Genomic DNA, 25,004 nt, shown 5'->3' on the forward strand with positions numbered 1-25,004 from the left:
TTCAAAACATTTCCCTTTGATACTGAAAAAAAATTGGTGTTCTTTCTTTAAAAAGCCAATGCAAATGCCACTGAAACCTTCTCAAAATAAAATGAAATTTGTCTTATCCATCGTTCTACCCATCCATGCATTCATTTCTCCATGTATTGACAGTAAACGGGCAGGTGTCTACCTTGTCAAACATCTCAAAGAGCTTGGCACTGGGTTGGTGGATGGTGCAGATGATGGTTCGTCCCCCCAGCGCCAGAGAACGCATCAGGGAGACGACCTGGTAGCATGACGCACTGTCCAAACCACTGCAGGAGGAGGCATTGAGGAGGGGGAAAGAGTAGATGGAAAAAATGACTTAGCTGCTGGTAAGTAAGTTCATAGAGGAGATGGGATATATCGGTTTGCTGATATATCAGGCTGTGCTTTTGTTAAAAGTCGGATATCTGCCAGTCAGTGTCCTCCACCTCTGATATGATGGACATGATGCAGTTTGTTAGATTGAAAATTTGTTGTATAATAGATTAATACTACCACTAGTTTCACTCAAGTATGCAGGAATATGTTCTCATTATTAATGGTTCAATCAGCGAAGCTGCTGGAACCCCATTGTATTGTTCAGATTCTTTCTTTCTTTGTTTCCTTGTTTGTTTATTCTTCTCCATTACTGTTCACATTCCCAGAGCAACCAACCACCCATGTTGGCCAGATGGTACCACTATAAATAAACATATTTAAAAGGTCATACCTCCCACACCAAAAGTCTGATTGACACAAGACCTGTTATGAATATGCAGTCGGATGTGCCAGTTTTCCCATGGGACCACCCAAATCTGCCATTTTGACTATTTTGAAAAACAGGCTTTCAATCAGGCTGTGTCAATTTTTGATCTATCAACTCAATCAAATGTGCAACTCAAATAGACCTAGACACACAAATTTTTATATAAATAAGCCGGACCGGATAGATAACATGGCCACCATTAACTGGTGAACTTGACAAAGTGTACAGTTAAGTAGGGGAAATGGATATAGCTTTACAACGGTTGGTCCAATTGTCATAAAATTTGGTATATAAACTCCCCTGCCACTTTATTAGTTATACCTGCTTGTGTAACACAAATAACCTGCTCCTCCAAACAGCGAATCATGTGGCAGCAACTCAATAAAGCATGCCGATATGGTGAAATGGTTTATTTTTTTGTTCGACCAAACAAATTGGCAAGATGCGTGGTGTAATTGCTGGTGCCAGATGTGGCGGTTCAGCGTCTCAGAAACAGCTGCCCTCCTGGGATTTTCACACTCTACAGTCTTTAGAGTTTACAGAGAATGGTGCGATAAACCAAAAAACATCCAGTGAGCGGCAGTTCTGTGGCTGAAAACACCCTGCTACGTAATGAGAGATGTTAGAGGAGAGTGGGCAGACTTGTTCAAGCTAACAGAAAGTTCAACAAATGCTCCAATAACAGCTCTTTACAACAGTGGTGTGCCTAACCCTAACCCTAACCCTGTCCCTCACACAATACTCTCTCCATTCATCCCTCCTCTCTCTCTCTCTCCCTCTCTCTCTCTCTATCCCTCACCCCTGCCTCATCCAACCCTCTCTCTCCATCCATCTCTCTCTTTCCCTCTCTTCTCTCCAACCTCCCTCTTGCTCTCCTTATCTTCCGCTGATTCTCTTCGTGTTTTTGGATAAAAATAGCAACAACTGGTCTGGCAAGACTCATCCATCCATCCATCTATCTTACCCTCTATTTTACACCTCCCCTTTCCCCTTCAATCCTTTATCCCCTCCCTCTTATTTAGTTTGTAACAACATCAACACTCCAGACTGTCCTTATCCATTCATCCGTCAGCCCTTACCCCCTCCCTTCCTTTCTTTCTCCCTCACTCCCTCCCTCTTTCCCAAATTCTCTACCCTCCTCACCCTATTATTTATATACAAGAGGAAGAGAGGGCATCTCACAACACACGTTGGCCCTTATGATAAATGGGCTCTAGCAACAGGCTCTTTGCAACCATGACGTTTATTTATTTATTTATTTGTTCCGCTCATGGTAATGCACAGCTCCAGAAAAAAAAAAAAGCAATTCACAATCAAAACACAACTCAATTTACACATTCCATGACCAAAAAGGAGCAGGGAGAAGAAAATCTTATTTTGCCTGCCCCTTACTCAAAACATAAATAAACAATAGAAATAGATGGTCAGTTACTTAACAACCAATACTTACAGTAACATGAGAAATAAAAAAGAATCAAAAGCTATACACAATAATTCACCATCAACTAAGGAAACCCATTACCTGACAACTCCATATACCGGTAGTCTAATTATTCTTTCTTTATACATTTTCTTGAACTGAAAGATATTTATACAACCCTTTAAATCATTCTGTAGAGAATTCCACAGTTTGACACCAACAACTGAAATACACATCTGCTTTAAAGTGCATTTGCATTAGTGTGTGTCTCACCTGGTGGGCTCGTCAAAGAACATGACTGGAGGGTTGTTGACCAGTTCAAGGGCGATGGCCAGCCGTTTACACTGACCGCCTGACAGCGAGCTGGTACGAGTGTGAGCGCATTCATGGAGCCCCAGGGCGGTCAGGATCTCATTCACCTGGAGAGAGAGGGGGAGAGAGCTTTAATAGCCTGTTATTTTGCAATTAAAAAGCCATTCTTACATTTCACATTTGTTCCCATAGCCGAAAAACAAAATCAAATTTGTGACCTGTAGGTGACAGCAGCTGGGAAAGTAATTGTTGAGCCATTGCTATAGATATGTGATATATAGACCTTATCAAACCCCTGCAGATATACTGGGCTCATTTTGTGCTATGGAACAGTAAAAATCTTACTTTTTGCCCCTTTAAACACATGCAATACATCCACAAAAACAAGTTTACTCTCTGCAACCCTTTGATCCTGCACTATATAATCCTAAAATCCTCAAATAGTCCAAATCCTTTAAACTCCCAAATTACTGAGAAGACAGAGTGAGAGCGAGAGTGAAAGATAAAGCAAGCATTATACACAGAGACACAAAAAGCAGGAGGTAATATTATTATTGCTTTGTTTTCTTTGTTTTTATCCCCCATTAGATTATGTTGAACTAGTAGATATATGTTCAGCTCACCAGTTCTTTCTTCACGTCCATAGTTTCACTCAGCTTCAAGTTGGCTGAAACCTGAAGCAATGAGAAAATGTGTCGTAATCAGGTTCAGGTTACTTTATTTGTACCCGTAGGTAGATTTGGTTTGCAGTGGAGAGTCATCCATCTTGACACACATTTTAGAAACAACACAAACAGTAGACAAACATAATAAAAGTACTCAAAGTTCCAATCACTAAAACTCATCACTAAACCACAAAAACTAAAAGATAAAATAAATAATTAAATAAATAAATAAATAAACATTGCTTCTATATCATCTGTGCAATGTTGCTACGACTTGTTCATCTGAGTGATGGCTGCTGGAACAAAGCTATTTTTATACCGGTTAGTTCTGCACTTTGGGACTATAAACCTTCGTCCAGAAGGAAGAAGCTGAAATTCACTGTTCAAAGGGTGGGAGCCGCCATTTAAAATGGAGCCAGTTATCCGCTGTAACTGTCTGGTGTGCAGGGACGCTGCTGGGTTAAGCTGCGACTCACCAACCAGCCTACTAGACCATCTCACAATCTGATTCAGAGAGTTTCTGTTCTTTAAAGATAGGTTTCCAAACCATGACACCAAAGAAAAAGATAAAAATCGATTCAATAAAAGCACGGTAGAATAAGGTCAGCATGGTTTTATCGATGTGGAAATAGGACAGTTTCCTCAAACAAAACAAACGCTGGTGCCCCTTTTTGCACACGGCTTCACAATTTTCTTCAAAGTTCAATTTTGAGTCAATAATTGTCCCAAGATATTTGTAAAATTGCACACATTCCACTGTCTGACCCTTAATGGATGTGACTTCATGTGTGTGGGCATGTCTTCTAAAATCAATTATCATGTCTTTTGTCTTAGATATGTTTAACTGAAGATATCTAAGACATCTAATCATGTAATATATCAGATGTTCAGCACCTATACACTGTAATCAACAGGTGGCAGTCTTCTCCAAGTCACGAGTCCATTCTTGAACCACCTTGGCACACTGAACACCAAGCCTTTCATCACTAGCTCCCTATACTTCAATTGCTTATATACCGCTGCTTTAGTTTTTGTGAGAAAACAGAGCGAAGAAGCCAGAATCAGACAGAATAAGATACAGTTATTTCACTAATTTTCACTCTCAATCAAACGTGCCATGTGCCTGTCAGTTGGAGCTCACCATCATGGCCTCCCGTACGGTGAGGTGTGGCAGCAGCATGTCATCCTGCATGATGTAGCAGGACATTTTCCTGAAGGTCCTCAGGTCCCTGGGCTTCCCATTCACCAGGATCTGACCCTTCATCCCTGTTTCCCTAGGGGAGCAGGACACACACACACACACACACACACACACACACACACATCCAGTTCAACTGGCTAGGCTGCACACATGACAAATACTACAAAAAGTAGCTTTAGTTAATCTTCAGCTTGTAGGACACAAACAGGACACTCATACTAATACTAATAACAGTGGCAATATCATGAGTGTACTAACTTTAACATTACCTGGAGAAAATGTGTGGACAGTTGAAAGAAGCTAAGAATTTACTTTAAAGAGTTCATCTTTGAAATGTGTTTACAATCCGACTATCAATAGTTATTGCTTTTATCATCAGTGTGAGCTGCTTGGATTTTATTTAGCAAATTACAACACATATTTTCAACTCCGTCCCATCTAGCTAGTCATTTCATGTGTGTAGAAAGATAATGCACAGCCTTAGTGAACTAAATGTAAATGTAGTTTAGGTATAAATGACTCCAGAAAATGCCATACTGAAGAAGCCACTCTTCTCTGTCCTAAGTTAACTCGACTAATGTATTCCAAATTTTGTCAGATATGTTGCATACAGTAATGGAACCTGACCCTCTTCTGGTGGTGCTTGGAGTCTCCGATCAGTTTTCCCTGCTTAATAACTGTCAGCAGCAACCGCTATCTTATGCACTTATCATAGCAAAGAAACTTATTTTAATGTTTTGGGAAAAGGCAGAGGTCCCACCTGTCAAATTATGGCTGGAAGAAATAGTCCCGGGAAGGTGGGAGGGGGGTGGGTTAAGGGGATAGTTGTTATTGTTTCGTTTTTTCTTTTCTCGTCTTTTCTCTTTGTTTGTTCTGTCTCTAACTCTAAAGCGAGGACAAATCTGTAATACTGAATGTAATTTACGACTACTTCCTCAATAAAAAAAAGATTTAAACACATAAATGACTCCAGAGGGGGCGAAGACTTGGCTCTTACCTGTATCCAGCCAGAATGTTCATTAGGGTGGACTTCCCAGCCCCTGAGGGCCCCATGATTCCTATCAGCTCCCGGCTGCAGAACCTCCCAGACAGGCACTTCAGTAAGGCTTTGAAACCTGGAAAAGACGAAGACAGCTGAAACCGACCACTTCAATATGACCGACACCAACAAAGAAAGATCACATTATATGCTAAGTAGACCAGCTTATACAAAAAACTTAGGTCAAGCCTTTGCCTCTGTTCTCTGTTCCCGTCTCAGGAAATCAATTTTGTGTATATGCTCAGAGATTCCTGAGGTGTGACTTGCAGATGGAAAAATAAGCTTCATGCATTTGTTTTTTTTTCCATTTGGCTGTTCACACACACAGAGCCGTTTTATTATTGTCAATTTAAATAATGTTTTCCTGAATCCTAGAGGCAATTGTGTTATCTGGAAATTTTTAACACATTACTGAATGTCAAATGTATGTCAAATTGAAATTTTAGACATTGCGTTTTTTAGTTTTTAATTAATTGTAAACACGACGCAGCGATACCATTGGAGTTATAAGGTACAAGTTTGTATACTGCAGTTATAAGCAGTCATGGAAAGCCTCTTGTCCACTGCATGGTTGGAAACAAATGTGTAAATTTAGGCTCCTATCTTAGTTATGAGATAACTTTCCACACTTTGGGCCCCAACTGAGGTCCTTTCTTTTGAACAGGAGCCACTTCTCTTTTCAGCTTCTGCTTAAACTGCCTTTACAGCATAGCCTGATCTAAGCCCCGACCACAAATACCCAACTCAAGCCCTGCCTTTCCAGCTTCACTGTTCAGTCTCAGCTGCTAGCTAAATGTAGCTGAGCTTCTTCCCATGAAGCAGTGAGCTCTACGAAGTAAACAGACACTAAATAAGAATACAAGTGTGTGCGCGTTTTTCTAGGTGCTTGGAGGTGGGGGTATGCATGACTGGATTGTGTGAAACTACGCTGACTTTATAATCCCACCTGTTAACACCAAAGTGCTGTGGCAGCACTGTGTTGTTGGAACTACAATCGCTGAACAAAATATTTAACTGTAGCCACTAGGGCTGGGCGATATGGTTGAAATCAATATCATGATATTCATAAAGATTTTTCTCGATATCGATATATATCACGACATGGTTCGCAAAATGTGTATGCAAAATCACGTTAAATAATCAAATTAATTAACTTAATTAATCTCATTGAACCGAATGGTAATGTTAGGTGTGATGTCAAACAAACAGAACTATACAAATAATATTCCTACCACACCTCATTTTATCAGAGTTTTTAAGTAAAATTTGCTTGTCATCATCAATTTAGACAGCAGAAATATATGTCACGATATCAAAATATCTTCATATCATCCAGTTGGTTTATGCTTGTTTGACTTGTACCATACTGCCTGGTGTACATTTGCACAATGTATTTCCCTATGCAGGGCTCTGAGGGCTCTGCATGGACTAAAGAGTGTGGACCGTAACTCTCCTAAGCAGTGTGCATTACAAAAAGCTTTACAATCAAACAAATGAATGGAAAAACACAAATCTTATGGTGCTCCTCCTGAGCACCTTATAATACCTGGTAAGGTCTTAGGCTGATTCTAATTGTCTGTAGTGGGACTATAAGTTTTGGCATAATGTCTGCTCACATTTTCCAATCCATAGCCTCCCCTTGTCCTAATTTGTGCCTACTCAGTAATTCTTTCTTGACCTGTTCTGCCTTGTCTACAAAGTTCATTAAATGCAGAGTCTGTCTCCCAGACATAAAGCTGACACATCAGTGGCTGTGTGTGGCATTTAGTCAAGCAAAATAATGAATGTGAACTACAAATGGATTTGAAAAAAAAAATCTAATCTTTCTTATCCTCAGGTCAGCAAAGCTCAAGGTCTTGTCCTGCTCTTGGAAAACTACTTGTGGTGAGTGTTTGCCACTGATTGACAAATCAGAACGTGAGCAAAATTTTCCTGTTCCATTTAGCTCTCCTACAAACACATATTTGGGTGGCCTACTCTAAGGCAACACTGCAGCATGCCATGTCCCTTTGGTATTTATGACCAATAACACTGACCAATGACATCTGGTCAAAAAGTTTCTAAATGCTAGATTCCCCAAAGAAGACGATGGTTGTGCTGGCTCCTTGCACAAAAGGGATTGAAATGCAGCATGATAGAATGAAAAATAGAATGCTGAAGCACAGTTTCAACCATTGTCTCGTCAAGAAACAAACCACTAATCATAACGGGACGGTAGTTTTATTTTCTGGGTCCACAATTTCCTAATCATTTCCTAGAAAGGAACTGTTAATTTCTTAGGATGTTTCCTGGAAAGAACCATGAAATGATGTAGTAGTTATATAGAAAATGTAAGCAGTCTGGTGAGTCGATAAGATACTGTACATTTCTAAAAGAATTTCCTGGAAAGAACTGCAAAACCATAAACTATTTATTGGAAAAATAGTAGGCAGAGGTCAATTATCAGAAGTCATTATTCATATAATTATATAATATAGTTATTTGTTGAATTCTTAATTAATTTTAGTTAATTTCTAATTTTCTATATACCTACCACATCATTTCATGGTTCTGTCTTGGAAACAACAGACAATGGAAAATTGAAGAACTTACCAACTACCAACTACCATTGAACTCTTTCTTTATTTTCACTATAATTAGTAATGTAATGGTTCTTTCCAGGAAACTTCCTAATTAATTAACAGTTCCTTTCTAGGAAATTATTAGGAAATTGCGGACCCAGAAAATAAAGTTTTACCAATGGGACTATAGAAAGATGTCAACCAAAACCACTAATCATAATGGGACTATAGAAAGATGTCAATCAAAACTACTAATCATAATGGAACTATAGAAAGATGTCAATCAAAACTACTAATCATAATGGGACTATAGAAAGATGTCAATCAAAACCACGAATCATAATGGAACTATGGAAAGATGTCAATCAAAACTACTAATCATAATGGAACTATAGAAAGATGTCAATCAAAACCAATCATAATGGGACTATAGAAACATGTCAATCAAAACCACTTATCATAATGGAACTATAGAAAGATGTCAACCAAAACCACTAATCATAATGGAACTATAGAAAGATGTCAACCAAAACCACTAATCATAATGGAACTATAGAAAGATGTCAACCAAAACTACTAATCATAATGGAACTATAGAAAGATGTCAATCAAAACCAATCATAATGGGACTATAGAAAGATGTCAATCAAAACCACTAATCATAATGGAACTATAGAAAGATTTAAACCAAAACTACTAATCATAATGGAACTATAGAAAGATGTCAACCAAAACTACTAATCATAATGGAACTATAGAAAGATGTAAATCAAAACCAATCATAATGGGACTATAGAAAGATGTAAATCAAAACCAATCATAATGGGACTATAGAAACATTGTCAATCAAAACCACTAATCATAATGGGACTATAGAAACATGTCAATCAAAACCACTAATCATAATGGGACTATAGAAACATGTCAACCAAAAGAATATCTACTTTGGGCTTTGATGGCATTGTTTGTTTGTAAATGTTTTCACCTGACAAGGTGATAAATTACTATGTACTAAGCAAAATCTTGGGATTTATTTACATTTATATAGATCAAATATGCAACAAACAGCTGTGTAGGTAGGTAATGGCACACAGCTGGGAACACAACAGCTGTGCTTGACAGCTCAGCTACAAAACCCTGCACTCTAATAGTTATTTAATTAGAGAGCAGTGGTGGCACAGGTCACCACTGTGCGCACAAGTGTGAGTTCAACCTTACCACTAAAACCACTAATAACATGCTCAGTTTCCTCTTTGTTTTGGTTCAAATCCATTCACAGCCTAGGTAATGCGCTGAGTCAAGTTAAGCTATTTAAGTTCTTTAACACAACAATCTATAATTTGTAATGTGTTAAATCAATCAGTTGCAGGTTACCAATTTCTATCACTTTTAGTGTGTGGGAGACCAGGCTCGTCAAAACTTTTGGTTCTTCATCCTTTTTACATGGCTGCTGTCATACACTGATGTACTGTATATAGCTATGATGGTAAGACAGCACAATCTGGCATTTTATAATGCATCACATTGTTGTATCATCAGTGCTTCTAAACATATATAATACACATTACTGTATTCTCCAAAGAAGAGATGAAGGTCAGCTGCCAACTAGGGAGCCAGAGAGCTGAGATCACATTCAAACAAACGAGATGCAGTATATTGTTAACATTGCTTCCCCAAGTTTTACATTGGTTGTGTTTGAAATCAAGATGCAAGTTAATTCAGAAGGCGGTGTGGACTACCTCCTGGGCTGCAGTGTAATGGTTCTATTATTTGAATGGTTGTCAGAAGAACTACAGAATTAAATGATACATTGACACATTGTAAGAGTCATTTTCAATATAAGTTACTACTTTGCCATAGCTGCAGAAAACATGCAATATTTGAGGTTATAGTTCTTTACATGGCTACCGTCAAAACTGGAATCTCAAAAAAGAGAGAAAGAAATCGGAAACAATCCATTTACTTATCGCTAATGACAATTTTGCAACTTTTTAAATTAACAATTGCTCAATGTATTGCACAACATATAATGTTATTCCTTTTTTTTTTTTTTTTTTAAATCATGAGTTCTATTTTACAGTTTGGGAATGAAAAATTGCCCACTCACATTGTTTGGTCAGGTTTGATATTTGTTTTATATTTGTTTGATATTTGATGTTTTCAGCCAACAAATATGCAGCGAGAAGGAAACATTAAAACACACTTTTGTGGACATTGTGCAGAAATGGCTCTGCTATAGTTTGCAGACAAACTAAAAGGGCTAAGGCAAACACCCCAACCCAAAGAAAAAGCATAGGTGTGGACTGGATAAGTTTACACTGTATATTTGTACAGTTACTTTGCTGTATGTTGCCGCAGGAAGTTGCTCATAAGGGGATATTGCCTATTTCTTGAACACTAATAATAATAATATTTGCCATTTTTTTTTAAATGGTTTGCCCATTTTCAATGTATTGATGTGTCCAGTGCCCTCAATGTGCTATAGCATTGTGCAACGAACTTGTAAACAACATTTTTGAATCAATGTCCTGTAGTTATTTGTAACTTAATTGAATCAATGTCAGATTTATTATAGTTATAACACTGAAGTCTTTTGCCTCTTTTAAATCTGGTTTGCAGTTTTTGCTACCAAATCTTGTCTTTGTTGGAAAAAGAATGATAAGATAAGATAAGATAACACTTTATTAATCCCCTTGGGGAAATTCAAGTGGCAATAAATAATATAAATAAATACATATAAATAAAAATAATATAAATAAATAAATACATTTATTTTGATAGACTTCTTCTTGGGCGTCCTGGTGGCTCAGTGGTCTAATGGTTGAACTATCTAAAAAAGGCAAAAATGCCCAAAAAATAATCTTGGGAAAAAAATAAAAAATAAAGTGCTGCTCTGTGTTGGATGTGCGCTGAAATGAGGAGCAGACGCTAATGATCTAAAGATGGACGGTGTCATAATCATTTTCATTTATATTTTGTTTTATAACTTGTATTTGAACTGTGAAACTACTTGCCATGCATAATTCAACTAAAACTTCACCCATAAAATATCTGCCTTAATTGGCTTGGCAGCTATTTTATGGGTTCTACAGACTCCCCTGTAATAAGTAATAACTTAATTGTCCACATAGTTAGATTTGTCTAGACTAGTAAGAATATGCCGCATGATTGCTAAAGCTTAGGGCCTGATTTGTCTAACTGACGTGAGACAGACCTGTGTGGGTTTGTAGTAAACATGATGTCACTTGCTGAATGTAATATTTGTCAAATTTCCAAGACATAGTTTTGCATTAAGGTTGAGTAACCTAATGCAAAGAGATGCCTTTAGTGCACCTCCACCATCAAAATTGTTTTTAATATTTAATATTAGTAGACCAGATAAGTAGATGTTGACTTAGTTTGATGCTTGAGATAGATCATATGGCTAGTTTTACTGGAAATAGGCCTTTATGTTGGATGTTAATTAGGCTTAAGCAGATTTCTGCTGTTATTAACATGTACTTAAGATTAAATGTGTACTAAAGATGTAAGTACATATACAGTATAGTGGGGAAAAGTCATCTCTATTATGATTCAGATGCATTTTTTAAATATATTGTGGGATTTCCTTGCATGATCTTGCCTAGGGTGCCAACACTGCTGGTATGTATTTATCCAACGTCAGACAGTCAGATATACTGATTGATGAGAGCATACAAAGCCAAAACCACAGACAGATTAATATTTCCATAAATCCTGAAAAAACTCCTCTAGCTCTCTGGGTACTATATTACCACACTGTCACAACATGGTTGCTTTTCCATTTGTGACTATGTTACTATTGAAAAGACTTGAATGCGATTCAAACAAGTTTAAACGCATGGAATGAAACCTTGGACTGCATGCTCAAACTGACTGAGCAACGCAACAATAAAAAGTGTTTACCTTCAGCTACTTTAAAGGTTCAAAGGAATTTCTATTTATGCATCCTGTGTACTCATTTCACCTCTCCTCTCCTCTCCTCTCCTCTCCTCTCCTCTCCTCTCCTCGCCTCTCCTCTCCTCTGTCCTTTGGCTCACCCAGTCAGCTACATTATTGATGAGCTAAACTGTCTCAGACAATGCAGCACTTACTGGAAACCACACAGGGTATGCGCACACACTCGTGCACACAATATACACTGTTAACAAGGATAGACAGTGATTGTATGGTGCAACCTCAGTGCTGACACTAAATGGTTTATGATGCCATTACAAAGCATCACTATATGCATTAAAAATAATGCTTGCAAATCTGTTCAAAGATTATCCATTTAAAGGCAAACGCAGTGATGTGGATCCTGAGCAGCATATGGATCTATAGCTTCGGTGCAGCCAAGGGGTAAGAAAGTAAATGACTTTGATTTGTATTGACTGAAATATGCACAATGTACAACTCCACCGTGCCATATTCCATTGATCCTCTATGTGACAGATCCTGGGGGGGGGCAGTGTGTCAGAAACAATATGCTCTGCTCTCTCCTCGGTTCCTTAGCGTCTCTAAGTCAGGAAACGATATCGACGAGAAAGATGAATCGATCAGGGTTTGCTACAGTAACTGTAAACATCAGTTCAGCTTTCATCGATTTAGGCTATAGTCATATGTCATAGTGCTACTGGTTTATTTTTACTGGTGTTGTTGAATGGAAAGTGGGCAGAAAGAAGAGAGAGAGAGAGAGAGAGAGAGACAGAGAGAGAGAGAGAGAGAGAGAGAGAGAGAGAATGGAGGGGTAACACTTTACAATAAGGGTCACTAAGTTAATTAACAGTTAACTAATGTGTCTGGTAATCATTTACTAATGGTGTTCATCTTAACTCAGGCATTAATTTATACATTATTTAATAGTCATCTTTTAAACTATTAAATAATGTGTAAATTAATACCTTAGTTAACATGAACACCATTAGTAAATTACACATTAGTTAACTGTTAATTATGGGTTAGTTAATGCTTATTAAGCATTAACTAACCCTTATTAAGCATTAACTAACCCTTATTAAAAGTGACCCTTATTGTAAAGTGTTACCAGTGGAGGATGGATAGAGAAAGAAGGCAAAAAAGACAAAAAGGGAGAATGAATCACCTACCACACCCATATGCCCCATAACAACAGAATTTTTCTTACTGTGACAGACTAGCCTGCAAGGCCAAATAGAGGTGAATCATTTACCTCACAGTAGCTGCTGGACAGGATAGAGAGAATAGAGCAGGGCTATATCCTTATTCCTTATTCCTTATTCCTGACCACTTACAGCTGCTCTCTCTATCTCTGTCATCCGTGTCCTCAAAGCAACTCTGTCTGTTCTAGCTAATAGGGTTGGGACGATCTGCTTATCTCACAATACGATTCGGTACGCGATATGGGGTTCACGATTCAATACAACCACGATACGACATATATAATATATATATATATATATATATAATAAATAAAAGTTCAGTGACGTAGTATCACTGTGCAGAATTATGTTTATTTCTGAGACAAATCTTTCTAGCAATGCCATTGGCCTGATAGAATGTAAACAACAATTTCAAAATGTCAAAGTGCAAATAATCTAATTTGGATGGAGAGCAGAATAAAATGTAACTAATATCGCAGTTCATTTTTCTGGCCCACAATACGCATTGTCACATTTTTGTATTGCTATATATTGAATTTTGATATATCGGCCCATCCCTACTAGCTAAGGCTGGGGACTCACTACATGACTGAACAGACTGTGAGAAGAGCTGACACACCTAACGAGTGGCTTCTGCAGTTTAGGAACACATACTTGATGACCAGTTGGATTGGGGAACACAGGCTTGATGAAAGTTGGATTTAGGGAACACACACTTGATGACCAGTTGGATTGGGGAACACATGCTTGCCAATCAGTTGGATATAGGGAACACACACTTGTCAACCAGTTAGATTTAGGGAATATACACTTGACAACCAGTTGGATTTGGGGAACGCACACTTGCTGATCAGTTGAATTTAGGGAACACACACTTGACGACCAGTTAGATTTAGGGAACACACAACTGACGAACATATGGATTTGAGGAACACGCACTTGACGGCCAGTTGGATTGGGGAACACACGCTTGACGACCAGTTGGATTTGGGGAACACAGGCTTGATGAAAGTTGGATTTAGGGAACACAGGCTTGATGAAAGTTGGATTTAGGGAACACACACTTGCCGATCAGTTGGATTTAGGGAATACACGTTTGACAACCAGTTGGATTTATGGAATACACACTTGACGACCAGTTAGATTTAGGGAACACACACTTGATGACCAGTTAGATTTAGGGAACACACACTTGATGACCAGTTGGATTTAGGGAACACACACGTGATGAAAAGTTGATTTGGGGAACACCCTTGATGACCAGTTGGATTTGGGGAACACGCTTGACGACCAGTTGGATTTAGGGAACACACACCTGATGAACATATGGATTTGAGGAACACGCACTTGATGCCCAGTTGGATTGGGGAACACATGCTTGATGAAAAGTTGATTTGGGGAACACGCTTGACGACCAGCTGGATTTAGCAACACACTTGACAATCAGTTAGATTTAGGGAAGCCACACTTATTGGCCAGTTGGATTTAGGGAACACACATTTGACGACCAGTTGGATTTAGGGAACACACACCTGATGAACATATGGATTTGAGGAACACGCACTTGATGCCCAGTTGGGTTTGGGGAAAACACACCACACGAGTTCTTACGCAACACCCCAAATCTTCAACATGCAACCAAAACAAACATGGAGATGGAGCATTATTCTTTCCACACTTCCTGTATGTTTCTTGTTCTCTGGCAGTCATTCATTGGCTATTGCCAGTCTCCATTGAGATTTGACATCAAGATGTTTCCAGATTCAAAGCTTGAAAATCAAAAATGTTTAAAATAATCGTCTTGATCCTGACTAGATAAGGAGCAAGCGATTCAAGGAAAAATCCACCCTCACATACTGTTAGATATCATCAATGATGTTCAACACATTTCAGGAGTAATTTTGTGATGAAGTGAACCCACTTCCCCTCTCGACAGCACGTTTACTAGCTGTTTTTTTAACAGTGGTATAGAATGGATTTTCCTTTAAACTGTTGCATCACTACAAAAAGATTGGTTTATGATAGATTCACATATGATCGATTGGCAAATGTTAGATGATGGTAGGTGGATGGATGTGGCACCTTATGCTTATGTATTATCTTTCATATGTTCTGTTGTACTTTTTGCTTTATTATCTTCAGTACTAATATCTTCAGTGCTAGGGTTAGGCCACAGCCGCGGCTTTAGGGTTAGGGTTCTATAGTTTTGTTTCCATCCAACTGACAAATTAATTTTCGCAAACTTTTGAAATGTTGCAAAAAATAAAAGAATTAGAATTAGAATTAGGTGTTAATTAGGTTTCCTTCAGCTGGGATGAAGCAAATAGACTTCCTGAACATAGAACTATGTCAGACAATACATGTATCAGAAAAATAGAGGACATTTGCAGAACTGATTTGTATTTGGCAAGTTGTTATTACTCTTTGGTGTCAACTAATGTCAGACATATCTCATGCTTTCTTCCAAAGATGAAAATAAAGGAATGCACTTTCTAATGCACCAACTAACGGCCATAAAACCATGATGGTTGCTTTAAACATGGGGGCAGCAGCAGGTATGACGTTTCTGGGGGGTCATGGTGGACAGATATTTTGCAGTCTTTCAGAATGTCCAAAGCCACTTTTGTTGTGTTTTGTTGTCTCCTCCCTCCAGGCTCTCCCACAATGGAAGTGACCTTCCCTCTTCAGTTACAGCAGCACAGCCACTCCCTGTCTTTTGGTGTGAAACGAAAACTAATCTCTCCAAGAAGCACTTCACACAACCTTCTGTCCTGCCTTCCTTCTCTACTTGCACTTAATCTCGCAGCTGTCTTTTGTTCTTATTTCTTTCCCTAGCACTTCCGTGTTGTACATGAATATTCCAGGGACACAGTGCTATGTATTTATACCAGTTGCCTGGGCACTATGGCTTTGACCCTTGTACTTGTTACTATAAGGTGCTTGTAATGTTGGTGAATTAGGAGTTTAAGCTTATTATTTTATTGAACTAATTGTAAATTGCTCCAGATAAGGAGCATCAGCCAAATGCCAGGTATAGTATAATACAGTGGTTCTCAATATGGGGTCCGGGGACCACCAGGGGTCCTTGAGGGGGTTCCAGGGGGTCCCCAGCAAATTGATGAATTGTTAAACTTCAGCATTATTTCATTTACAAGAAGTGAACACAATTAGAGAATGTAGAAGAATGACTGTTTTGATCATAGTTTCACTGTTATCTCTCTACCTACAATACAGATAGTCATGGAATTCTCGACAAAATCATATCTAACAAAAAGAATATTCTCAGATTTCGGTCTGAGAGACAAAATCTCATCAAATGGGGGTCTGTGGCTAATGTGAAATTAGGGTCCGGGATATGAAAAAGGTTGAGAACCTCTGGTATAGTAAACAGGTAACAGGTATAGTATAGTTAAGGGGTGGGCACACTGATCTGTCAGAAAACCCTAACCCTTGGATCGTGAACATGGTGACCTACAATCATCACAACGTCATGCCAGACTTTCTCCGTTTCATTCATTTCATTTTTGTAATCCTTTGATGATGAGCTGTACAACAGCAGGATAGCATACACTGCGTTAATTATTGCCTCCTTCAAAGCCTTAGTGTTTGTCGCCATTTTTCCCAAAACCAACCTAGGAACACCTCCTCGATTCTAACTGGCTAAACAGATGGTGACGAATCCGTCCGTTCAGAAAAAAGTTCAACTCGGTTGAACTTTTTGTCAGTCAAAACGGCTAGAAATCTGATGGAGATGGAGATGAGACACCTCTCATTGAAAATGAATTAAAATTGCAGCACACTCATAGCCTCAATGCATTAATAATCATGTTGACCTATAATGTCAGAGCTGCAGTACTTGAGTCCGGACTCCAGATCAGTTTTCTGGGATCTTGGTCTCGGTCTCGGCCACAATTGGATGTTGACTCGACTTTTTCTTGCCTATCTAAACATTTTAAGTATGTTTTTCTCCACCAAGTCCATTTTCGTGTATTTTGTGCCCAGTACTCCAAACAATTGAAGGGACTTACAACTGTGTATAGTATGCATTAATTAGTTTTATGTTAAAGGGTGTTGCTGATGTTAATGGGTACAGTACAGAGCTCCTGCAGATAGATTTACATCTCTGCTCATCCTTAAGAAACCCCTTAAGCATTATTTTAGCTTTTGTTCTTGGAATTGTCTTGGACTTGATGCATTGATGCCTCTTTTCAAGATTATCCTCTGGATGGATGTGTGTGTGTGTGTGTGTGTGTTACCTCTCTTCCTCCAGCAGGGTCCCTCCTGGATGGTGTAGGAGAGGTCGGTGAACTCCAGGTCCACGGCTGAGCGTTTGGGTAGGTGGGAGAAGCGCTGTGCTTCAGTGATCTGGTTCTCCACCTTCTTCAGGTGGGTCAACATGGACGCCTCCTGCTGCTGCTGCTGCTGCTGCTGAGGCGGGGCATGAGGCTGGCCACCCCCGTTACACATGACGGCCTCCTCCATGGGGACACTCACAGACTCTGGTTCCACCGTCTTATCTGCCATACCAAATCTCTTGCTGCGGGGTGAAAGAGGAAAGGGTTGGGGCAAGTGGAGAGACAGGAGAGAGGGGGTGAGAGGTAGAGGGAGGATGAGGAATGAGGATGAGGGGGATTAAAGGCAAAGTCAGAGAGTAAAAGAGTAGACAGTGATGTTTATCAATGAATAAAGCCGAGAAACAATTTCTGAAGGTACCCTTGTTAGAAGAACTGCTCTGCTCAATATGCAATATGCTGTACATTCAACATTATAAGAGGGGAGGTCAAACATGTTTTATTATCCCCTGATATGTATAGGTTGTACAGCTTCAATCTAGGTTAAGTATAGTTGAGCTCCAAGGTCTTCTCCACCTTCATCTTGCTTCACACTCATACAGTTCCACATATTCTCACTGGGAGCTGCCCAGTACAACCACGGTCTTCTGCTTTTGGCCTCTGAAGCAGTTGGGGACTCACTGCCTTGCTCAATGGCAGCTCAGTTGCTGTAATTATTTGTTTTATTGATTTTCTTTTTTTTTTCTTTTATTTTATTTTCGTGTCATGCACACACATTTCATTTCATTACAAAATTACAGATTATTATACAGCTCGGTCTTAAACAAAATATTCTACCTTCTCTCCCAAGCTTGGCAAATAAAATCTGCTACAAAAAAGATTCCTTTCTTGAAGCACAACTCAAGTTTTTCATAATCATCCAGCCCAAAGAAATCAACATAAATAGAGGACATTTTACTAAAAAGTCCTCGTAGACAGGACAGTAAAGCAAAAAATGAACCTCATTCTCAATTTCACTAACTCACACAACAGAGTCTGTCCTCCTCTGGAGTGGCATTAAACCTGCCGGATTCTAGGGCTAATGGTAATGTTCCTGAACGTAACATAGGGGTCTTTGTCTTTTGTTTAAATTATACTTCACATAAGGATCTACACTGTAGCTACTCTCTATGAGACAATAAGTTCGTAATTTTTGTTTATACCATATATCAACAGACCATTTTTCTTTATACATGAGAAACATTTTACTCCTAATCTCCTGAGTATCACAAAGTAACCTGTTCTGGAAAATGAATGACAAATCGTTCAAATAAAATAAGGATTTCAGCTCATTGGCCCAGGGATGACCATGCAAAATGTCCCAATTAAATATCTTCTTTATTATCTTCAGTACTAGTATCTTCAGTACTCTCTATAGCTATGTTTCTATCCAACTGTAAAGTGAATTTTAAGCAAACTTTTGAAATGGTGCAGTAGTTACTCATTCACTTCCTCCACCCATATTTTCAAACTGGCAACCTTCCTATGTATGTAGCAGAACCACTGTGCAATTTGCTCACTCTGAATCTATACTCCGCACATAAATGGCACATAGAGTGGAAAACCACCTACACAAACATGCCTTCACAGATACACACACGCTCAAACATGAACACACACACACACACAACACTTGTTGACAGAGAGACTGATACATATCAGGTGCATGTGAATACTAGCTTGCTATTTTTCACTCCCGGCGCATATCATAAACCCAATCCAGGATGTGCTTCAGCTTCTCCAGAGACAAATAATCTGTTCAGTGACAAGAACAAGCCTGAGTTTAAAGTAGGGCTGAGCGATTTTGAAAAAATATCTAATTGCGATTATTTTGACTGATATTGCAGTTGTGATATGATTTGAGGGAATGATCATTTTTACATCATTGTTCTCATTTTCATTGAAAAACATATTAAAATGATTATGGTGTGATTTTTGCGGGGATCTGTACCAAACAAAGATGTTTTCTTATAAGTCTGTAGAATATGATGTGTAGGCCAGGACATCTCTGCAGCACCACAATATTTCATTTAAAATGGTATTTTGACACACATTTCGTCTTTAAGAAATACTGTGCCTCCTGCGATTTGAAAATTGCAGTAGGCCATATTGCGATTTCGATAAAATTTCGATTAATTGTTCAGCCCTAGTTTAAAGCCTCACAACACAAATCCCAGACTGCCCTAAACAACGCCGCCTCTGCCGTTTAATTACTATTACTGACTGAAATACACTAATAGATAGATGATGACTGATAGATAGATGATAAAGGTTTCAGATGGATGAAATATCAACCACACATTAAAGGAGCAATAAACTGTTCACTTCCTTGTGTGTCTCATCCTTTTCAGATCACTTAAGTCAGTTCATGGAGGCATTTTTTTTATTCAGATGTTATTGTCATTCAACAAGAAACACCAATGCATCTTCGATTGCTCATCTATGAAATGCATCTTCATACAGTTGATTCTGACACTGATTCTCATCCCGTATTGATGTAGAGGGGCTGCTGATTTTTCACCACTTTGTATATTTCAGATAGATAGAAGCAAGGTGCCGTTCCCTATGAATGTCTGCATAGTGCTGATGATGCAGAGACAGGGCTGAGTAACAGCAAGTCTCTGTAGGCTCTATATATATGTGTGTGTGTGTGTGTGTGTGTGTGTGTCTGTGTTTGTGTCTGTCTGTGGTGTAGCAACACTATTGCCTGGTAAGCAGGGACAGCATTTGTCTGGCTTTACACAGCTCAATTTCCTTGATGATTAAAGACATCTGCAATCAACCCGATAAGAAGTGCCAACAAAGAAATCGTTTTCTTCATAACTCTTGAATCTGAATATGAGTTTGCATTGTAAATAGTTAAAACTAGACCTGGGAAGTTTGGCTGAGTGCTAGAGTCTAGTAATGATACCGGTGATAGCTTTGATGAGAATTTGTACAAATGTTTCCTGGGAAAAGATAGCTTTGTCATGAGCAACATCAGACAAAATCCATTTCCATTGTCCTGGCAGGACGTTAAGCAGCAGAAATATGCAATCTCTCCTGTGATCGCGAGGTGATTAATCACTTGCTATAATGATCACCAAAATGGAGATATGTCTAATCTACTTTGTTCTGCAAAGACCACTGTAAGAACGGTTCCCAAGTCTGAGGTGGTACAGTAATTTGTCCTTTTGGAGACAGAAGTCTCATTTAATCACTCATGGGGTCCTTAATCCCCCTGGGGATTAAAATCAACTTTCTTTTCTACCCTTGATCTGCTTGAGCCAGGAGGGGGCTGGAGTTCTAGGCTTGGGAAAAAATCTGCAGACTCAGGTACACTACCAAGCACCAAGCCAAGCTAATGTATGGGAATTGACTGCTCCTCCACTTGCCCCCACGATCACACCTCCACATAGACACATTTCACTGACAGCAAGGAGAGAGAAGCCAGAGAAAAGCCAGGAAAAGTCTTTTTCTAGGTGTCAAAGGGTCCTGATAGACAAAGGAGACAGGCGAATGGAGAGACATGTTACGTATGCCAAGATGTCACGAGTCAACCTGGATGGGACGCCGCTGTTCTGGAGGAGCCTACGTGAGAGGGAAGGTCCAGAAGAGGGAGGGAGGGAGAGAACTCACTGACCTGGGATCATACCGCTTCAGATTATCTACAGTACACCTTTTACACTAGCAACTGATTCTAAGAATCTGATGTCCCAAATATAGCGGGATTAACGGCCCATTAGAGTCAAATAACGTGGTTGGGTCCGCGCGGCTAAATGGGGTCATCAAAGGAAATTCAATTTGAAAAAGTGAATAACGGAAAAAGTCTTCATGCCAGTCGCTTGAACTTGAATGACCTTAGAGCAAAAATCCACCCTCGAACGTACGTAACGTTACTTGCTGGTCTCTCCCAAGACCAGAACCAAGACATCCAAGACTGGTGATTTCTTGGAGTTATGAGTACTTCTTTGGTTTACAACTCTAAGCACTAAAATGAAATAAAGCTCACTAGGTGTAAAAGCTCAAATTACCATTGAGCCCAATAACACCCTCTCTTTCATCAAAAGTACATTCAAAAAAGTGGTGAACGTGGGGTCCGGGGACCACCAGTGGTCCTTGAGGGGGTTTCAGGGGGTCCCAAGCAAAGTGATGAATTGTTAAACTTCACCATTATTTCCCTTGCAAGAAGTGAACACGATTAGAGACTGTAGAAGAATGACTGTTTTGATCATAGTTTCTCTGTTATCTCTCTACCTACAATACAGATAGTCATGGAATTCTGGACAAAATGATATCTAACAATAAAAATATTCTCAGATTTGGGTCCAAGACAAACAAAATCTCATCAAATGGGGAGCTGAGGCTCTAATGTGGACCAAATTAGGGGTCCTTGATATGAAAAAGGTTGAGAATCACTGCTCTACCCAATAAGCTACACAGGACTACAATGCAGCAGTGCTGTGAATTCTAGCTTCAGGACTCAGCTGTTCATGTTCACATATATGGATTAAACTGCCTAAGATCATGGCTGCTTATGGTATGTTAAACTAACACATACAATCTGGCTGGGACGCTCAGTATCCACATGAATGAGACACACCATCCATACTGTGTGTTCTGTACACGTTGATGGTAGAGGTAATGAGTACCTCTAAACGTGCTGAAAGATGAGTCAGACACAGTCTTGTCTCAGTATGTGCTGAAAAAATCAATGCTGTTGTGAAGACTAGATGCCATTTTACCATCTGGTTTACTGTACCATCAGTTTTAATCAAACAGCAGAGAAGAAAATATATAATATAAGCAGAAAATATCGACTTCCTGAGTGTTGCGCCAGTGAGACGAGACTTTGAAATTTCATGTTTGCGAATTCTAAAGCCTTCTTATTTGTTATATTTTGTGTTCTGAGATTTTGCCCCAGCATGCTATGAGGCTGACTATTCTTACATAACTTGGGATCGACCATAAGGATATTCTAATAAGATCAAGCCCACAGAAGTAGGTTAACAGTGCTGGTCTCCCATGACTTTGTGTAATAATAAGACCTAATTCATAGTAGAGGCTTTGACAGAAAGAAAAAAAAGCTCACACACATTCCAAGACAGGCCTACAGCATAGCTCACTCCCCCACAGACTATAGTAGGCTGTAGGCAAACACAAGCGCTTTTTATTACCACTTGAGAGCATAAAGGTACAATGGGTTTCAACTTAGAGGGGAAGGGTCATCCTTGTGTGTAAACTCAATGAAAAGAAATAATCTACAGCAGTATACTAACCTGTAAATCAGAGTTGATGAACATTTTGAACAGCTATAATCAGTGATGTAGAGGTAAATCAAAAGGTGGGTAAACTATGCTTTTCCCCCTCTTGATCGATCACATCCTCGTATACTGTAACTTAGATCAGTTTGACAACACTATGAATTTAGATTTATGTCTGATTTGTTAGCCAGAAAAGGTGGGTGAACTGAGTTTAGGTGGGTTTAATTTCCACTACATCCCTGGTTGTAAGTCAAATATTCTGTTTAGAGATTCAAGAGACAACAAATGCAGCATCAACATCATCAAAACTTTTAAGATGGTCACTTACAGAGTTCTGTTTTGAATGCCAGTCTTTACAAACCACCACACTTTCCTTTTTTTGAGGTAAAACAAGGCAAAGACCGTCACTGGAAAGACACTGACTCCAGGTATTTAGAAGTAAGTCTTAACTAGTAAGAAAAAGATGGATAGGTGGATTTTATCAAAGTAAAGTTTCAGATTTCAAGAAAACAGTTTTCACACAAATTTGTATAAATGGAGAAGACTGAAACAGATGGAATGAACTAGAACTGTTTGTGTCTGACTGTTATTGGAGCTACCTAACTAGATAATGTAGAGTTTAATTATTTAAGTATGATGGAGATTTACAGATGCTAATAAAACAAACACATTTAGAATTCACTGGCATTGTGAGCATACATTACACAGATTCAAATCCATTAATTTCATTTATTTTAGCTCTATTTGAGTCGATTTTATGAACAGTACTTCATTTAATGCAAATTCATACATAATTTCAGTTAGAATTTAACAAGCCGATTTGATGGAAACTTGCCATACTACTGAAATGCGTCAACATTACAGAGCCGACCAAGACGTATCAGTCGGCTATGAGTGCATTAGACCAAGGGACAGTCTGGACGGTGACACATCCAGTACAAAGAAGAAACTTGTCAGGACATGATAAAAGGCAAGGGGGGGAGGAGAAGGAAGGATCTTACATTCAACGGCTGTCCGGTAAGAAGTTGCGTTCTCCTCCGCGGTCGTAATCGGGATGTTATTATCCTCCCTGCAGCATTCAGTATCGCACCGTGCCGGTCGCTCGTCCCGTCTGCTGCATCTACAGCATGTACCGCCGCACACTGGAGCAGACCCAGAGCAGATAGGGCGTACACTGGAGGGTAGGATGGGGCAGGATGGATGGATGGAGGAGGGCCGCTCACAAATGTTAAAGATCCTTCCTGTCAGCTTTGGGTCACATGGGGTGGGGGAGAGAAAAAAAAAAATTACACTACCGCTTCGTGGAAATGTGGACTTCTTCCTTTATAATCTTGATCCGGGGTGACAGGTGTAGGCTTATGTTTATGTAACCCAAAGAGCTCGATATGTAGCCTACTGGAGCCGGAGTGGCTTATTTCCTGACTGCAGGTGGAAATTGATAATATCAAATTATCAGATCAAATGATCAAAGGGTATAATCACATAATTTGGTCTATTTATTTTATTTATTTTTGTATTTTAGCCTATATGTATTTCAGTTGTAAGACACATTTCCATCAAATTGGATTGGATAATTTGGTAACACTTTACAATAAGGGTACATTAATTAAGGGTTAGTTAATCCTTAATAAGCATTAACTAACCCTTAATTAACAGTTAACTAATGTGTCTGGTAATCATTTACTAATGGTGTTAATGTTAACTAAGGTATTCATTTGGTAACACTTTACAATAAGGGTCACTAAGTTAAGGGTTAGTTAATCCTTAATAAGCATTAACTAACCCTTAATTAACAGTTAACTAATGTGTAATTTACTAATGGTGTTCATGTTAACTAAGGTATTAATTTATATATTATTTAATAGTTTATAAAGATAACTTAAATAATGTATAAATTAATGGTAACACTTTACAGTAAGGGTCACTAAGTTAAGGGTTAGTTAATGCTTAATAAGCATTAACTAACCCTTAATTAACAGTTAACTAATGTGTAATTTACTAATGGTGTTCATGTTAACTGAGGTATTAATTTACACATTATTTAATAGTTTATAAAGATGACTATTAAATAATGTATAAATGAATACCTTAGTTAACATGAACACCATTAGTAAATGATTACCAGACACATTAGTTAACTGTTAATTAAGGGTTAGTTAATGCTTATTAAGCATAACTTTTAGTTGCGCCTAAATGACTAAATTTCCATCAAACTGAAATAATTAAACTATACTGTACATCATCTGGTTACATAGATCCAGCAGTCAAACAGGTCAAAGCAATTTTATTCTGTTTTACTCTACTTCATGTTAAACCAAACAC

At 38.7% G+C, this 25,004-nt stretch overlaps 1 protein-coding gene across 3 annotated transcripts in view; it reads right to left on the reverse strand.

Annotated features, from left to right (window-relative positions):
* Positions 1–23,816, reverse strand: part of LOC139638363 (ATP-binding cassette sub-family G member 4-like) — a 29,273-nt gene extending 5,457 nt beyond the window's left edge. Inside the window, exons 1-7 of one of the 3 annotated variants that reach the window (XM_071512482.1) lie at positions 23,684–23,816; positions 17,365–17,645; positions 5,368–5,485; positions 4,311–4,443; positions 3,128–3,178; positions 2,466–2,611; positions 173–296 (exon numbers count right to left, since the gene is read on the reverse strand). In XM_071512482.1, coding sequence (XP_071368583.1) covers positions 173–296; positions 2,466–2,611; positions 3,128–3,178; positions 4,311–4,443; positions 5,368–5,485; positions 17,365–17,632 — 840 coding nt within the window. In that variant the 5' untranslated portion in view covers positions 17,633–17,645; positions 23,684–23,816. Of the gene's footprint in view, positions 1–172; positions 297–2,465; positions 2,612–3,127; positions 3,179–4,310; positions 4,444–5,367; positions 5,486–17,364; positions 17,646–23,683 lie in introns of those variants that run through there. The other 2 variants (XM_071512484.1, XM_071512483.1) reach the window with 2 other exon arrangements.
* Positions 23,817–25,004: the final 1,188 nt, after the last annotated feature.

Source organism: Centroberyx affinis, unplaced genomic scaffold (genome assembly GCF_046629955.1).
Source record: "Centroberyx affinis isolate AG114_WGS23_722 - 3 ecotype Tasmania unplaced genomic scaffold, CSIRO-AGI_Caff_v1 ptg006309l_1, whole genome shotgun sequence".
In the NCBI taxonomy this organism is placed as follows: domain Eukaryota; kingdom Metazoa; phylum Chordata; class Actinopteri; order Beryciformes; family Berycidae; genus Centroberyx; species Centroberyx affinis.